Genomic DNA, 17814 nt, shown 5'->3' with positions numbered 1-17814 from the left:
CGGGCAACCTTACTTTGATTTGCAATTCATACAAAATGTCTGTCAGAACGAACTGATGTGGTTCTGGTTCAGACCATAAAGCCATTTATGCAATGCTTTTTGAATGAAGTTCTGCTTTAGCTGGTGACTAAACGCTTTAGATGGAGAGTTTTATTCTTCTTTATTAACATTTTAATAACAATACGTAAGCTGCTGTTTCTAGTACTACGATTTATTCAAAATTAAACTTTGAAGATGCAATCGCCTTATCTGGTTTGGATAAACTGGTATGCGATTTAATTCAAGATGTATCATTAACATGATAGAAAATATAGGACTTTTATTTGGCTCATCGATGATAAGCCCAAGTGCTGCTAGGTTGCACTAGCCTTATTTGTGATTGCTTTTACAGCATTGTACTAAGCTTGGTTGTCGCACTTGGTCATATTGTTACATAATGGTGAATGAGTGGTGGTTTTCGTGTATACCTGGAGTATTAGCAAGTTCAAAATTTTACCCCACGAAACAATGGTTTGGTTGCAGCCTAGTTATAGTATAGAATAGTATTAATAATTTTTATTGAATGCATTCATTCCTTCATATTAGCTAATCTTTTCAATTCCTTTAGAACATCTTAGTAGAACGAATACATATTTTGTACCTGAAGTAGTTAAAATTCCTTCAACACCAAAGTTTTGAATCGAACTAACATTTCTATCATACCTATCAAGCTTGTTTCTGTAGCTCGAATCTAATTTTTTACCTGAACTTTTAAACGTTACTTTTCTATTTTTAGATTAATTAGTATTTTACAGGACAAATTAAATATTCGGCCATATTTGAAGCATGTGTAGCTCACCTTTTAAAACTTGTGCAAGCTTTGCTTTTAAACACTTTAACCACGGCTTGCTTAAATTCCTTAGACTTGCTGCTTCACTTGAGTAGTTTATAGTCCACCTTTCGCTCATAGGTCATTTTGGGAGTAGAGTGACCTTTCCATCGTTGAAATTGCTAGAAATGCTTTTGAGTAGCCAAGTGGTTCCTTTTTTGCAGAAGACCCCTTTACAGCGCAACCGTGACGATTCTTGTTCTCTTCCTTGCAGATGTTCTTGCCGATTAAACATAGTCGTGCAGAGTGGTGACTGTACGGTGTAATGGTTTTCAGTAAATATAACTCATAAGGCTATCTTATTTTCATGATTCAAGCAGATATAACCAGCGCAATATGATAATCAGACTAAGCAACCGTTCGAGAATCTACAGAACATTCGAGATTTAGATTACATTCCAGGGTCACAAGCTCGATATATTAGATTTAAATGAATTCTGCATCGCGCAGGCGTCACGACGCTGTTGACGGAACTTGACGTGTAACGCTGGTCGAGCAAAAGCTTTCACGAATCCTCGAAGGCAGCTTTTTACGTGAAATATTCGCCCAGTGGCAGCTTAGTTTTGCGAGCAACTGCTGACAAATACCATCCAAAAAAGAAGACCTGGCAAACGGTGTTATACTGCAACGCGTTTCGAAGTCCCTTTTTCAGTTCGTTTTTGTCGAATAAGCTTTTAAAATCCATATCGAAAGCTCATAATAGGCCGTGACAAGTTTGAATCGAAAGCTACGGGTTCGAGTCCTGCGTGTAACCGACAGCATGCTGATATAAGGTGGTTTTTGCGTTAAAAAGGTACGTCGACAACTTATTGATGACGTCGTGTATCCACATCGCGAACGTACAGCCAATCGAATGCCGTTATTGATATTTCTGAACGTTTTAAAAAGATGCCTCCGAACATAACCTATAGAAAAGCTTAACACGTTGTAGCGATAGCATTATTAATGCTTGCATATTTTAAACATAAAAGAAAACCAATCTGCATTAGTACGCAGGCATGCATGAAATTCGTGGAGACAGGAGGGCAGACAAGAGGAGAGAAATTTTTACACATCACAATATCGAAACCACATACAATAAAATATACGGGAGAAGAAACAAAGATATTCATAGCAATAGATATTGTTACTAGTGAACGGTGTGGACTGTGAAACCACATAATTTACCAATATGTTCTGTGCTACTGTTTAGTAGAACTAGATGTTCTTATCTGGCGATGAATGTCTAAGGATTTTATGAAAGCAAACAACAAGTATATTAGACCACCAGTACCAGTGGGCAAAAGTGGTATTCTTGCATGATGAATAACTGTTACATCCCCCAAAAGCATTAGCAAAGGCGTAGAATGGGTAGGACTGTAATGTCATCTGTGGTGTCTACAGCAAATGAATATTACCCTAGAAAATTAACCCATACACCTTCCAGACCAACCGGAAATGCAACCGAACTGGGCGATACTCTACACTATAACTGCACTGATCTAAAATACTTTTAAGAGAGATAGAAGTCTTGTAGTGTACTGAACCTTTTTCTAGCACCGACAATCATGATTGTTTGTTGACCGATTTCTACAATCTAGTACATTCTGAGGAAGAAGAAAAACCCGTTTTGCTGAGCCTATTTATTGGAGCATTGTTTGTCCCGTTACACCTCTTCTAGTTGTTAAAGTGTTTTAGATCCAAATAAGAATTATATTCGACGTTAAGAAAAGTAACGCATAAACATACACTGTAGACATACACTTCTTGGAGGAGGTTCTAACATACATTTTGATCATATTATGTCGTATTGATAGATTATTCCAAATGTAATTTATTTTTTGAACGGCTAATGTTTGGTATGTATTACTAGTTTAACTTCCAAACTAAGTTTTAAAAATAGTATTTTACTGACAACTATGCCATAATTATAGCAATTTCATTATATTTTTTAATAATTAGATTAAAATAAATCAAATATTACCTTAAACACCATCGGGTGTTTGAAAAAAAGTAATTAACTTCCAAAGATAATCGAACAATCAATTGAAATTTGTTCAAATTAGAATATAATCTAAAAAAATCTATGTTACTTATCGTCTTGTTTGTTTCTTGAACTAGGACTATTATTGCTGTTGGCTTAAAAAGATCCTCTAATTGCATTAGCATGAAAAAGCTAGAGAAAGAAACAAGAAGCGATAAACTTTAATACAATGTAACCTGTAGTGACAAATGTCAATCATAAAAGTGAGATACTATAATAAAGTAATCTGAAACCGTCGTAAAAGTCTATTTGATTTCAATTGAAAAGATGACAATATATGAAAATGAAACAAAGTCACAAAACTCTATCTGAACACAACCGTACATCGCTTGTTCAGCCATTTAAGAAGAAGATGAAGTATATTTTTCCGAACGTTTTTGATTTTCCCGCTTCTAACTTAACGAATACGATTGCTGTACTTTATGAAATAAAACTGATTGGCAATAAATAGCTCTAAAAATGTTGTTATTTTAATCACATTGGTTTATGTATAAATCATATCTATTATAATTATACATTTTTTTATTCATATTCATTTTTATTTTTAAGATATTATTTATGTTATTATTATTATAAGATATTATTTTTATTTATAAGATTGCAGTTTTCATAGGAGGGTAGTGTTTAAAAAATCTGTGCCTTTAAACGATACATTTACATTTCAGTTTAGATATTGGACTGAGCGTATCAGCCCTATTGAAATTCGCTTCAAAAATATTCATGATCTAAATTTAACTTTGTACCCTCGATTATTAACTGTACTATAACGATTTTCACTGAACGTTAGCTTATCATGTTCCTTATTCTTTATTTCCATTTTACATTTATTCACTCGTTGTAACCCATTTCTACCAATGTATTTCCATCCTATGTACAATTTTTAATCTTTCTCAACATTTTTACACTATATTTGGTAAATTACTTTCGTTTTACAACTTATCCATAAAAAATTTATCTCATACAGAAGGGATTGGTAAACTGTACAAAGAAATATACAATTGACAAATAAAGAATTTTTATCGATGAAGTAGTGGTACATGTTTAATTTATTGATCGAATTCTAACAATAAAACGCTAATTGCAGTTTCACATCTGCACTAAAGATTCCCTGCACCAGCCGTTGCAAGTAATGTTTGATTTGTTGCATAAAACAATTATTGTAAAACATTCGTATTCATATTCATTTTCAATTTCAAATCTTAAGAAAGCAATTGATAAAATAAATCAAAAAAAACTTTTTGAATTTGTTCTAATGTGTCATTTCATGGGGTGGAAGAACCTACGTGAACAAATCGCCTTGTTGTCTTGTAGAACAAACCGATATGATTCAACGTGGTTGCTAAGGGTAACGAAAGAATGTCAACAATTCCGTGCAAAACTTGTATTTTCTTCGGACGTCGGTGACAGTCGTTTGTGCTATTTTGTGGACAATCAATAACCAAAACGAAAAAGGAATTAATCTTCAACCAAGAAAACTTAGCGTAATTGGAGTTTCGTCAAGACGAACAGTAATGTCCGAAAGATACGTTTACTGCAATGGACGAGCGCAAGAAGGAGGTCCGAATGTTGGAGCCCACAAACAACGGACGTCGGATGGGTGTAAGTGCACGGACGCGACGAAGTCGATCCCACATGCATTGTAACAGTGATACACAGGAAGTTTTCTTCGCAAACCCCTAAAATGCATAACTTGACCTTTCTGTAATGTGCGTAATTCTAGCGACGAAACCCCAAAGTGTCACCAATCGCCATATGAACTGGTTGGTACATGGCTTATACACAAGGAAGCATTTCGAGCAGTGCAAAAAATTGATTGACCGTCAACTGAGCATCTGCTACGACAAGCAATACCTCTACTATATGAAGGGGTTGATTTTGCGAGAGGAAGGTGACGCAGCCGAAGCCATACACTGCTTCCAGCAGGCCATCGCACTGAACCAAAAGGAGCCAGAAAACTACAAAGAGCTTGCTAAAACGCTGTGAGTTACGAACGATACGACGGTGCTTGGCTTTTGTACAAAACACGGTGCTTTCGAAGCGGAATCCTTATGGGTCCTGTGAAGTTTTATTCCTGTCGTGGCTTTCGCTTTGCCTTTGCAGCTATTCAATCGGCAAGTTCCGTAATGCGTTGGAGGTGTTTCTTAAAGCGGAGACTTTACTCGAACGTCCCGATTATGACATCTACCACCACATAGGAGAGCTGTACTACAAGCACTTTGGCCAACCAAAGGCCGGTTTGGGTGAGGCGAAGGAGTATCTCAAGCAAGCCATCACTTGCGGCAAGCACGTGGAAAGTTACAAAATTCTGGCCGAAATTTACATCGAAGAAGGAGACAGCATTAAAGCGATCGAAATGATAGAAAACTGCTTACAGTAGGTTCGGTTGTGCGGCAACTACGCCATCAGCACGGTTTAATGTCGTTCTCGTCATTTGCAGAATTACGCAGGACGATGTAGCACTAATGACGCAGATCGGCATATTGTATTTGAAAATCAACGAGTACCAGCGTGCGTTTGAGAAGCTGCTCGATGCTACGGCAACGGACTCCAAACACACGAATGCTCTGCTGGCGTTGGGATCAATATTGCAAGTACGTTCGCTTCTACGCAACGCGTTACTGCCAAGCACATTACTTATAACTTGTTCTTGAAAATCTAAATTACTTTTGCTTAAGGAAGTTGCTTCATGCATTCAAATAGTATAACATTGAATTATATCATGATTTCTTTCTGTTTTGGATGTTCTTTAACCAACGTGCCAAAGCCTCAGCACAGATACACTTCAAAAAATAACTATGTTACAAAACAGATATTCATTAGCAGACAGGCTTTACGAATTTGTATGCACAATATTTGATTTATCAAATGTGACGATTTTAACTTTGTAACTAACGCGTTAGAAACATTAATATCTTTCATCCGCTGTATGCTGAAGGACGCTGAAGCATTTCTCATTCTAAATTAATCAGAAGAAATGCAACTCTCAATAACGTTGCCAGCTATTTTTGTAGATAAATATAGCTCTACAGCATATACAAGAGCACTGGAAATCCCAGTATTCACGTAGACATTCTGCGAACAGGAAAACTCTGCGTCTAATTCACTTAATTCATCATCTAATTCTGTGTATTTTATCACTTGTGGGCGGTTGTTGCTCTCGCAGTCGAAAAATGACATCGACGGTGCACTCAACAAATACAAACGAATATCTAATCTGACGGACGAAAGCTCCGAGGTGTGGAGCAACATCGGATTGTGCTTTTTCAAAAAGCAAAAATTTATTGCGGTACGTAATACCCATCCTGCTTAAATGTGAACTTAGTTTCCAGTAACGGTTGACGAGACATGACGGGACGAGGTGAAAAGTCCTGTCCACTTTTTATCGCTTGAAACGCTACGCATCATTAGCAGGATCTTAGAAGCAATGCCTCGAGAGTATTTGCGCATAATAATCAACAAAATGGTGTTTTTTCTAAACCCTATGAAACAACAGAATAATCTTTTCGGCTAGTTGAAATTTTATTGCACAATTATTAAAGCACGATTCTCGTGTGGTATTGCAGGCCATCTCGTGCCTGAAAAAAGCTGTTTGGATAACACCGTTAAACTTTAATACGTTGTACAATCTCGGTCTGGTGCTGGTAACCGGTAAGTTGTTTCAAAATTTCGCAGCGGCTACAACTGGGTATAACTATGGAAAATGCGTCTCTCTCTCTACCTACCACGCTTTCACGGATTGAAGCTCAACAGTATGTCAGCGCATTTCAAACACTGGCCGCCGGCATCAGTCTACGACCGGAGAACGCCGAGAGTTACATGCTGCTTGGAAGTAAGTTTTTATCGCTAAAAGGACAAGTTTTAGTTGCGAAAGAAAAGTGATGGAAATGTATAAAACTCTAATCGGGGTTCTCTTTCACTTCATCGCAATTTCCATCCAACAAGCCTGCTTGCGGCATTTGAATGATCCCGGAAACGCTTACCTTTCGCTGGAGAAGTCGACCATGCTTCCGGATGCCATCAAAAACCCGCTAATCTATCTCAACTTTGCGCTGTACTGTTACGAAATCGGAAAATCAGACCAATCCGTGCTGTATCTGAGCAACTTTCTCGAGATGACTCAACACATCACCGTGCACCGGGAGGTGAGTATGATTACGTTGACCTCGCTGTCGTGGCTCGCAGCGGGATCAAACAGCGAAGGGGGTAAATGAAGTAAAACAAGCCCATCAACGCAGACGTGGGTACGTCGGATGAGACGAGGTAGCACTCGCTTACTTAAAATAAAAAAAAGAGGACGGAAGCGAAAAAAGGTCCGGTCACTGTAAGTGTGGAGATTGTCTATGCCATTCCGTGGTCCATTCCTACATCCCTCGAAGCGTGAGCTTACTGGCTTCGTGTCAACGAGCGCCTTTTTATGTCGGTATCCGCTATCTTTATAAACCCCTTTCGCAGTACATCAAGATGGCCGACCGCCTGAACGGGGCACTTGCGGTTGCTGCTAGCGGACCTATGGCCTACAACCCGTCGATGCTGGAAGCGGGACACTCCGGGGGTCCTGACCGTACCGAGAAGGATCCAAGGATGGAGGATGTAACCGGAATGACGGATGGCGAACACTCGGTAGCACAGTGCGAAGAAAACATCGAAGGCGATGGTTCCGACGGCGATCTGCCCTGATGCGGTGGCGAGATGCAGACTTCTTGAAAGGATTAACAAAAGAAGGTCCGGTGGTGGACAGCTTTTTTTGTGTGAGTTTTTATATTACTATTATTATTTTTTTGTTGCCGCTAATCCTTTTACGCCGTTATTCCAGGAATGACGGGTGTAGACAAGGGACTCTTGCCTAAGATTCCTGGCAGTGTCGGACCTTCCGTCCGTGAGTGCGATGAATAATTTTAGTAACGAAGGCGAAACAGACGGAACGGGGGCTTTGGCTCTCCGATGTCCACCATCGTGGACAGGGCTTATCCTGTGGACGCGTTTTCTCTCGTTCACTCATGGACTGGTACGGCGATTTTATGCAGCACGTCGGATAATGAAGGCAAGACGCCATAACGGCCGCACAGAGATGAGACGACACGTTACGTCCCAAGGCTAATAAACGATGGACAATTACTAAGTGATGATGATCTGTTGAGATGCTAATGATGATAATCCGTATTTGTACTGGACGCAGCTCCACCGTGGCAGATTTCTCGCTTTGTTCCGATACGCAGTGTTATCGAGCGGACTCTTGCTGGTGACCTTTTTATCTTCTTCTAAATAAACACTCCCAAACAAAAACAAAAAAAGCTGGCCGAAAGTTTGTTCGGCTTCCTATATTAGCTATGTGGCATTATGCAGAGGCACGATGCTACGATTGTATCGCTTCACGGCTTGCCATAGGCAAATTTGAACTAATTGCTCCACCCTGATTGGAGTTTGCATTGCGTATGCCCAACTGAATGTGAGAACACGAACACAAATTCTTGAAACAAATGCTGCTTGGAAACAGTCATACCACTATCGGAGCTCCCTAAGAAGGGGCTTAAAGAAAAACAAACAAACAAAAATTTACGCTCTCAGGCTACGGTAAATTTAAGAAACCGAAAATTTACCGTTTACAAGTACTTAATCGTGCCAAAACTGGGACAAAACTAATCTGTCGCAAAAGCCACAACGAAGACTGTTCAGCAATGCAGCATATTTGTTTACTGTATGCAAAATGATAAATAGAAAACAATATGATACATGTTTCTTTCGGACTCTTCGTATATTGGTGTAAATCAACAAAACCCGAAAGTATTTCACACACTCTATATGGACAATATGTTTTTTCAGCAAAGCAAGATCCCCCTCTGTTGCGTTGTGATGTTTTACGTGTCATAGGATCTGTTAAATATATCAAAATTAAAAAATAAATATGGCATCCTTACTTACCACATAGTTCAACAATTCGTATATTTATCACACATATATTTGCTGCTAACTGCGTCATTTGTTTTCTCAGCACAGCCTTCAGAAGCTTATCGCGACAGCGTAATTCGAATGTTCCCCATGCCATGAATCTTCGTTGCCAGTGAGTCAGTAAACAGTGTTCACGTTCTTTCAAAAGGCATTAAAGCTCTATTGACGATACATTTGTGTTTTTGTCAAGCTATATTTTCACATCTACATTAAAAAAAAAAACAAAAACACAGCGTATCTCGGTGTGCTTCCTGCACCGTAGCTAGAGGCTCAAGGTAATTACGAGTCTGTCGACAAAAGCCCTGCATCCTCGTTGCGGTTCACGCACGCCGCTGGCGAGAAATGTCAAAAAAGTTCGTCGTTTTAAATTCGATTTTCACTAATTAGAATTGGATCGATTTCGTCCGCATTCATATGTTTCAATTTCGCCCTGTTGCCTCTGCCCTGCGGGTGTATAAGCTCTACCGAGTAACAGGCATTCATCGCTTTCGCTAGCCGTATGTACTGTACTTTCTCTCCGTTAAGCCTGGTGCTTTTTTATCTCTAGTGCTGAAAGGTCCTACGGTGTACAAAAGTAATTACATCCGTGTGTGAAATCCTGTTTTCGTTTCGTTTCGATCTTTGTTTTGTACGATTGACACTAGTTTCGTTTTGGAAACCTCTCCTGCAGCTTCACTAACTTGCGTTTCCCGATCGCTCAGCACTCGCGTGCTTCCTGGAGAAGCTCCTGCTCGAAGCATGGATTCCTAGGGAGGCGACGTTCTTAAAGTTGTAGCAATTAAATCGATGATCAAAATAATAACAACCGACGTGAAAGTGAAAATCCATATGTGAAATGCGTTGGCCGCTGGGAGGCGCTTGGTCCAGAATCGTTTCCCTGTTCGAAGCAGGGTGAAATCGAAGGTTTTATCGCTCGTGCGCCATTCCCGCCCACGACACTCGCACCACACTCGCTCATCGCCATGCTATTATTTCGCCACGTACGTCGAATATCCATGATAAAGGTTTTTTGGGCTCATTGGACCTTGTGCAAGGATATTACACTCTAGGGTGGCACTGTACGAAGCAGCCAAGCCCAACAACCGGCTAGCTCGTTGCTGTGGAGGATTGCTTCGCAGAGGGCACCGGTGGGCTCGGGGGAAGGGGGTCGACAATCGCTACAACTTGAAGCTGGAGATGCTTTGAGCTCCATCAATCCAAACGCTCTCACTGTGTCCATTGTATTCGTTAGCATTGGAGCAATATCGTGGTTTGATTGGTTGGTTAACGAGCTAATGTGGGTTGTTTTCTTAAAAATAGTGACACATTATTACACAGCAGCATTCATCAAAAGTGATGGGCTTTTCTTGTTTCTCCTGTCCATCTGCTGTATTGTTCAATTCGTTCATCATAGGTCTAATTGAATGCGTTTTGTAAATAAAACATACTATACTTCTCTAACACTTTAACACACTATGCAGCAGACGACTGCTACTTCTTATGCACTATAGTATTCTAATGAACTCTAATTCTCTCTGTATCTGTATCCAAAATTAATTCAATACGGTATGAAACTGTGCTATGTACATTCCAGTAGCGTTACGGTTTTCGATAAAAATCACAACTCCAACCCATGGCTGGCAAATGGTGGAAACGGGTTTGTTTTTTGCTACGGGCCGTACGGCTCGTTCGGTGTACAAAATCGCTGTACAGGGTTCTAATTCTCGGCTGAAGCCCAGAAAGAACTCGAACCGGTTGAATTATCTACTGCTGCTACCTTCTTCTACGGTCGCGGCTAGATTGCAACCGATTTCGGCAAGTAACGCATCAGCTGCTCAGGTCATCTTTGTCACTACGTTTCGCTCTTTTCACGTCGCTACACGAGCGGCACAGGGTAACTATTTCGTGTGTCCTAACCTACACAATACCGTTCATAACGCAAACTGAGCGTTTGCATAAGCAGGGGTAACAACAGCAGTGCAGCGGATCCATGAAAGCTCGATCTCAATCATGGGTATTTATGGCGGTGCTAGGGAAGGACATCAGAGGTGCTGGACGGGAAGGTGCAGGATGCGTGCCTGACACGATCAGACACAGGTTGTCGTGACGCCGGTCATGCGAGTAATCTCGGCCCTATGGGTTGGAGTTTTGAAAAAAACCGACTTGAAGCTCGTCCGGAACTGCTTCGACATCAGCCCGTACAGCACGAATCCGATGGCAGCGTTAATTAAGGCCAGCAGGTCCATCACTTCCCCGAACAGCCCGTAGCAACGGCGGAAGAAGCACTTTTCCAGCATGCCACTCATCAGCCCGAGAATGCCCTGGGGAAATTCGGTGAAGAGAAACAGCAGTAACACCGCTACCAGAAGGGTGGTTGTCCTGTCCGCTCGTCGATCCGTTTTCGGGTGGCTGTGTGATTTCGGGTTGGCAGGGGATAATTGCAGTTGTGAAATGATAATGCAAACAGCTTTAGCTTGTACCAGCAAGATGATAACGGCTCTTGGATAGATTATAAGGCTATAAGATATTCGTTCATCAAAAAACATAATCTTACGACGTTACGTTACACGGAACACCAGCTGACAAGTGAAAGTAAATGCGTTTCTATAGTTTTGTACCTCCGCAAATAAACGAAACGTTCCTTGAGCCAAGTTTATGTTCCCTGTATCGCCAAATAAAATTATCCAATCATATGATTGTCTGGCTTTTTCGTAACTTCCTTTACTAATAGTGTTAGTTTCCCGGAATTGATCGAAATATGCACATCTCTAGGATTTCAATGGCTAATATTAGCTCATATCAAAAGCACTTGTCGGAATCACCTACACGCGATCCCTAATCTTTCATTCTATATTTGCAGTAGAACCACTGGGTAGTCAATCTATTTTGTATGGGGTTACAGTGGAAGAGAAAGAGACCTCAGCAACTTGCCTGGAGTTGATTTTCCGGTGAGTTAATCGTTACGGATTTCCACAAGTTCCACATGTAATCCTTCTCAAGCTAATAGATACAGGATATGTTCCCGTTGCGACAAGTTTTGCAGGCCTCGTTTTTCGATGGAAATGGGACTAATTATTTATAGCCTGCGTCATTTCGGAGCGCTCATGGTGAGGTTTTTCAATATCCGGAGACAAAAGACTAGTACTGAGAAATTGGCTGGTGAATGAGAAAAGTTATAAAACAAACCTAGACGATGATAGATTCTTGGAACATTCATTCTGTTCAAAATGTACAAAATTCATTTCAAAACTACCGTTATCCGTGTTTCGATAAACTCCCATTTCCAAAAAAAAGCACTTTCAAATGTTCTAGCTACACGTTCGTACCGTCGCGCTATTTTGTGGTACGTTTCACATCAGAAATGAACTGAAAAGCCATTTACAGACGGCGCAAAATTATTCAAAAGCAAAGCGTAATTTAATCGACCACAAGTTTTTCGACTTATGGTTCCGTGACGCAAATAATAGCAGCATTTTGGATTCATCCAATGCGGCGTTCTATTTCGGGAGAACAATTCACCGACAGGTTTTACGGCTTTTTCGAACGTACTCACCGGTTTCCGTTGCTGACGGTCGCCGGCACGTTGCTGCCTACGCCCTCGCTCTGCGGCGTCGCGGATGGGCCGCTCGTTTTCGTGTAATTTCCACCCTGTTTCAACTTGAGACGCCTCTTGCTTGCTTTCCACAGGACCTGGATCAGCACGCAGCTGATGACGGTTAGGATGATGCACGGAAGCAGCTTGATAATCACCGAGTGAATCCAAAAGTTGTACCTGCCCGGTGATTGTTTGGGGGTGGTTAGAGACGCTTTGGGATTTGGCGGCGCGAAGATCTGGTGCTAGATGACCCGATTGAAACGCTACTTACCGGTAGACAATTGTACTCTCATCCATGTCGACGTGGAACAGCACCACCTGAGTGTCGCCCTCGAAGACGAACGTCTGCCGTATCGTGCAGACAAAGTACGTTGGAAAGCACAAAATTGGCGCCAGGATGTAGCACAGCGCGATAGCCTGGCCGTAGTTCGATTGAGCGTAAATGGCCAGCGAACCATGCGGATGCCTGTCACGGTTGATAGAAAGAAAGCAACTTAGAAACAGTACGACATCGGCGCCGTAGACCTCATTTCGTGCACTGATTGGCCGGAAGGCAAAAGAAGCTACATCTAGATAAGGGATTGACACATAAACAAAATAGCCGAAAGCAAATTTTGGTCATCATGAACAGCTTAGGCGTTATCGAAGGAACGGAAACGGAACAAACCCATTGAACAGGTCGTATTTCAGTGAAACGAAGTCTTTCTTGACACCTTGAATATCCGAGCCATTTTTAAATAAATAACGAGATTAAAAATTATCCATGCAATTTTTAAACACAAACTGCAGACCCAGCAGTCCAACGAAAGAAAAATAAGGTCGATCTTGTTGTTGACAAGCTGCAGTGAAGCAGATGCAACAGTTTCAAACAAGCGACTGTAAAACAAGTAAGAAACTGCCAGACCTGCAAGGGCAAGTAGTTAATAAGACCGTAAATGATGACTGCTAATGTAAATAGCCGAGGGCCGCAGATGTTTTCTATTACGCCCAATTGCACCTCCCGTGCTACAATATCTGCTTTAATGAGAAGCGCAATGTCGCTACCAGTGGAGCTCCATTAGCAGCTTCCTACTTTATGTGCCGTTCCATGGAGCGATTTTTACTTTCATGTCATGGAGCTGAGAATGCAAAGGGAAAATGGCTCGCCAAAGAACAGGATTCTGTTGCCTTGGCAGATGGTACTATGGAACAAACGGTGTCACTTCCAAGGAAAAAACGATAGCAATTAACCCCATTCGCATGGTGTGAACCGATTTTATGGCCAGCGCTTTCGTAAAATAGGCCACCGAAAATGATTAAAACATTATTGTTGCCAATGGTATGCTCTTTCATCTTGTAGACGGCGGGATGCCTCCTTGAAAGTGTGTCTCTGCGCGGCCTGCATAAACAACCTTCACTGGAATTTTCCCAAAACGGAACTTGGCTAACATTCTCGGCGTGTTCCGAGTCGAACGGAGAATGGATCAAATTGAAACCAATTATTATGCGGTCCGTGATCGACCTTACACTGCTCGGACGGGGACAAATTCAATTAAAATACTAATCAAACAAGTATAACCCTTTGCTTTTCGTGGCGGTTTCGTCCGCAACGGAAAAAAGGCTACCAAAGACCTTTGATCTCGATGCCTGCAGAGCCGCAAAGTTGATGATTATCGCTGGGTTGGTAAAGAAAAAAGAAACAACAAATAAAGTGCAAGATTTTCCGCAGGAGGTTTTCCGCATGCTTCTGGGATAAGGAACAAGGTCTCCTAAAAAGCAATGGGAATGGGGTTGCTTGGGCCATAAGCACCGGCGATGAAGACATTTATGCAACACGTTGAACGCTCTGTACCATTCCAGGTCATGCATAATGTAATGAGTAATTAATTCCGGTAATTAACTTACTTAATTGCTATGTATCTCCATATAGCTAGTGTGACCGTTAGCAGTATCGAAATGGTGTGTAAGATTTGTGTAAAATGCATGTGAAACATCAAGTAAACGGCCCACGAGTACGGATAGTCTTGACGATCTGCAAAAAGAAAAATGGTCGGATAGTGTAATGTGGCTACAAGAAAGGAATAAAAATCGAGAGTACTATGGGACATTATCATCATATACCCACAAAATACCCACAGCTCGCAGAGAGTATGATTTTGTAAATGGATTATAGCATGCGTGAATGTAACAGAGAGACTTAAAACAAAGGGAGTCTGACCGTAACAATGTGTACATGCTTTATTTGTTATATAATTATTTAAACAAATGATCATCATCTATGATCAAACGAAACTGTAGGGTAGCCAATTATATTAAATTGTATAAAAGTAGAAGAATAACAGACGGTTTTTGTAGCATATGTAGATGTGATTTTAACGTAATTGAAATAATAACATAATTTAAACATAATTGAAATTGAATAGTATTTATTTTCATTTCGTTAGGATCAATGTAAAATCTTAAATTCAGTAACCTTAATTCCGAAACCAATTTTAAATATTTGTATGTGTTTTATTCAGCAGTAATATATGAAACAATCAACCTCAAATACTATTCACTTAAAATGCAAGGTTAGCATAGCACTGACGTTACACGTTAAGAAAGTACTAGACACTTTTTCATGAAATAAAAGAAAAATCATTCTACAATTTGAAAAAAAAAGAGAAAAACTCGAAAAAGATTTCGCGCATCCCTTCTGCATGGATGGATCGAGCTGACAAATTAGGATCCTTCTGGCATCGCCTGTGTAAATCAGCCATGAGTGAAGGTCAACAAACTCGAACCACATAAAATAAACCCACAAAAGTATCTATTTATCTCTCTGTGTGCTGCGCATACGTCAAGGACATTTGTACGGTTTGCCTTGCTGATAAGCATAAGTGGGAAACGCCAAAAGCTTGCTTCCGTCGCGTTCGTGTGCGAAAAAGTGGAATGCAATCGAACCGAGATGAACAAAGACGCCGCCTATCTAGCGCTTTCGTCAGGGGAGATTAACACTAATCCTACTGGCGCTATTTTATGAGGTTTCATCAGCGTACAGACGGCCAAGACAAACTGAAGTACTAGGCTGGCAGTACGACAGCACAAAATATTCCCTAAAGAGCACCAATAAACCAATTGTTTATATCTTACGCAGCGTCTTAAAGAGTGGCTAAAGAAATGATCTCGAAGCAGAATGCATAATATGGCATAAAGCTCGGCTTCGTCACACTGGGCACGTTTCAAAACTCGTATTATGTGCTTTAATACGAACAATTGTTTTTATTTTTCTGCATCCCTACTAAAGTTATGAAATAATTTTTAGACGGAAATAAACTCACCTGGAAGTATGAGGTACACGTAAAATGCAAACGGTATATACTCGATCATTACAAACATATCCGTTACTGAGAGCCATTTTAGAATTCGATTGATGGGCACTTTGGTCATGTCCTTTCTTGTCAGGACTATAATGTTGAGTATGTTAGCTATCGTACCAAAGAAACATATCTGTGGAGAAAAAAGTACGGAAGTGATTATACATATCGATCATTGCAGACTGCAAGGCCTACAAGCAACTGTGCTCCCATAGCGCTCGTTTCGATGTGCTCGAAGCAATCACAACAAATTATGGTGTTATCACTAGCATTCAAAATAAGCGTATCCGGTAAAATTACGTTACCAATTTAGGTCGTGTTAGGCCAATTCCGGCTCCATACTCGACACGGTGTCACCCGTGCAATGGGATTACATGAAAATTGTCAATTTGCAAACAGGTGAAATTAGCATAACTTCCGCCCGTATCATGGCTCGAGCCTGTGTTAATTGCGTCGAAAATAAGTGTTATCCATGCGTCCCTATCGAGCGTGTTGGAAGTTACTTTTTTACTTCTCTCAACCATTGTGGATAATTGAATTAATCGCTTTAAAAGGTAGAATTATTTCTACACATGAAACGAACTTACTCCCAAAATGAACGTAACCAGTACATGGGCAATTCTGGACAAAGTACATAAGCCTTATGAGAACGGCGTTTTTGTTTATTCGCGAGCGATTTATCGTTTGGCTTACGAAAAACCAGACAACGTGCAAGTCGCCTTGCCAACGATGACGATGACTCCACGCTACTGTGAATACAATTTTCTCAACTGCTTCGCGCTCGTAGGCGGGGACCCGTTCCGTAATTACACGCGTAAAAAGTTTGTATCACAAAAAGCAGTAGAACTTACGGCTTACAGCTTTTCGCAGCACAGCTCATACCTTCATGGCGCATGGTGTACCTGTATTTGTTTCTCCAGTCGGTTCGGTGTAAGATACTCCCGCACGTGCCAGATAATCCGGAGTGCGACAGGCAAGGATATTCTCAACGAATTCTGCCAAAGCATAAAACTATTGACGAAGCTACGTTAAGACGCCAAAAAGAGCCTTTCAAATTCGTTTCATTATGCGTACACGTGTGCAAGCAATACTTTCAACATTTTGCATTTTAAACAAGAGGAATAGCAAGAGCGTGAAAAATTCAATTTCCAGGTGGCAAAAACAGCAAAGTAGAGAGAGATACCGTTTAGACCAATGAAACGCCAAAATTAATAACTCTTCCATGGTTATGGTAAATCGAAAAAACCAATAAAATTAAAAATAAAATTCATTGCTCCCGATGCGTACGCTAGATAACACGTGTCCGTTCTACGTTTTCTGCACAGTAAGAAATGCACACAGTGTGTTTCGAGGTGCACAGCGTAACGTGCACTCATGCGGTGCCACGTTCGCAAGGAACTTATTCCGTTGGGATTGCCGGCATGCTAGCAATGTAATCATAAAAGGAATACTTCGGAGATGTCCGGGGAGGTAATATTTCAAGTTCTTCTGGCACGGTTGCCCTAGTTGCAAGATCTGATCTCACCATAGGAAGCTCCGGTTCTTGTCTTGTTATGCAAATCTGTTTACAAAAGCTCCTTCCTTGCCGTGCTCGAAACGTACAGAACACACATCTCTACCGAGTGGAGTTCTGCGAGAAGCATTTATTCTTAAATAATTCCAAACAGATGGTGTTCGTTCGTGTTACGCTCTTAATGGCTCACTGCAGTTGCCAGCTGGGTGATTCGAAGCGCAACGAAAGTTAATGATTTCCACCATTTACAACGTAAATGTGAGACGAATGTCGACTGCATGGGATTCGTTAATTGCAGCGAATTCGATCATAGCCCGATAATTGCCCAGGGATTGCCCAAGGTGGCCATCCATCATTAACGCGCGATGAGGCCTTTACGTGACCTTCAATGCAGGATTCAATGTGGCCGTGACCCGGTGTTGGTTAAGTTCGACTTCCCATCGGAGTCCCGCCGGAACCATTAGAGCTGAATGAAATCGAACTCACCACAAGTGAAATGTAGCCGTGCAGCAGTTTGTACTCGAGCAAAATTTCTCGCACAGCGCCCTTACAGTA

The 17814-nt window shown here is 41.0% G+C and overlaps 2 protein-coding genes across 2 annotated transcripts; one reads left to right on the top strand and one right to left on the bottom strand.

The window, feature by feature from the left end:
- The first annotated feature begins 4402 nt into the window (after positions 1 to 4402).
- Positions 4403 to 7568, top strand: LOC128724206 (Bardet-Biedl syndrome 4 protein homolog). The gene is made up of 9 exons (XM_053817972.1): positions 4403 to 4490; positions 4612 to 4870; positions 4992 to 5264; positions 5329 to 5482; positions 6055 to 6177; positions 6455 to 6539; positions 6634 to 6720; positions 6834 to 7033; positions 7344 to 7568. Exons 1-9 carry the CDS (start codon positions 4403 to 4405, stop codon positions 7566 to 7568), a joined length of 1494 nt encoding a protein of 497 aa, XP_053673947.1.
- Positions 7569 to 10903: 3335 nt separating this feature from the next.
- LOC128722809 (G-protein coupled receptor dmsr-1) lies at positions 10904 to 17814 on the bottom strand. The gene is made up of 6 exons (XM_053816489.1): positions 17746 to 17814; positions 15711 to 15879; positions 14296 to 14422; positions 12683 to 12877; positions 12440 to 12588; positions 10904 to 11259 (listed from the first exon to the last, which is right to left on the bottom strand). Exons 2-6 carry the CDS (start codon positions 15817 to 15819, stop codon positions 10904 to 10906), a joined length of 936 nt encoding a protein of 311 aa, XP_053672464.1. The 5' UTR covers positions 15820 to 15879; positions 17746 to 17814.

The sequence above is a fragment of the Anopheles nili genome, chromosome 3 (genome assembly GCF_943737925.1).
Source record: "Anopheles nili chromosome 3, idAnoNiliSN_F5_01, whole genome shotgun sequence".
Classification (NCBI taxonomy): domain Eukaryota; kingdom Metazoa; phylum Arthropoda; class Insecta; order Diptera; family Culicidae; genus Anopheles; species Anopheles nili.
The sequence above is the reverse complement of the archived record's forward strand: the minus strand, read 5'-3'. Positions and strand labels throughout refer to the sequence as shown.

Coding starts and splice junctions, on each gene's coding strand:
- LOC128722809 (XM_053816489.1), bottom strand. CDS start 15,819: ATGACCAAAGTGCCCATCAATCGAATTCTAAAATGGCTCTCAGTAACG. Junction 12,589..12,682: donor GAGAGTACAATTGTCTACCG/GTAAGTAGCGTT, acceptor ATCACCGGGCAG/GTACAACTTTTGGATTCACT. Junction 11,260..12,439: donor AAATTACACGAAAACGAGCG/GCCCATCCGCGA, acceptor TCATTTCACAAC/TGCAATTATCCCCTGCCAAC.
- LOC128724206 (XM_053817972.1), top strand. CDS start 4,403: ATGTCCGAAAGATACGTTTACTGCAATGGACGAGCGCAAGAAGGAGGT. Junction 4,491..4,611: donor ACAACGGACGTCGGATGGGT/GTAAGTGCACGG, acceptor GCGTAATTCTAG/CGACGAAACCCCAAAGTGTC. Junction 6,178..6,454: donor AAAAGCAAAAATTTATTGCG/GTACGTAATACC, acceptor GTGGTATTGCAG/GCCATCTCGTGCCTGAAAAA.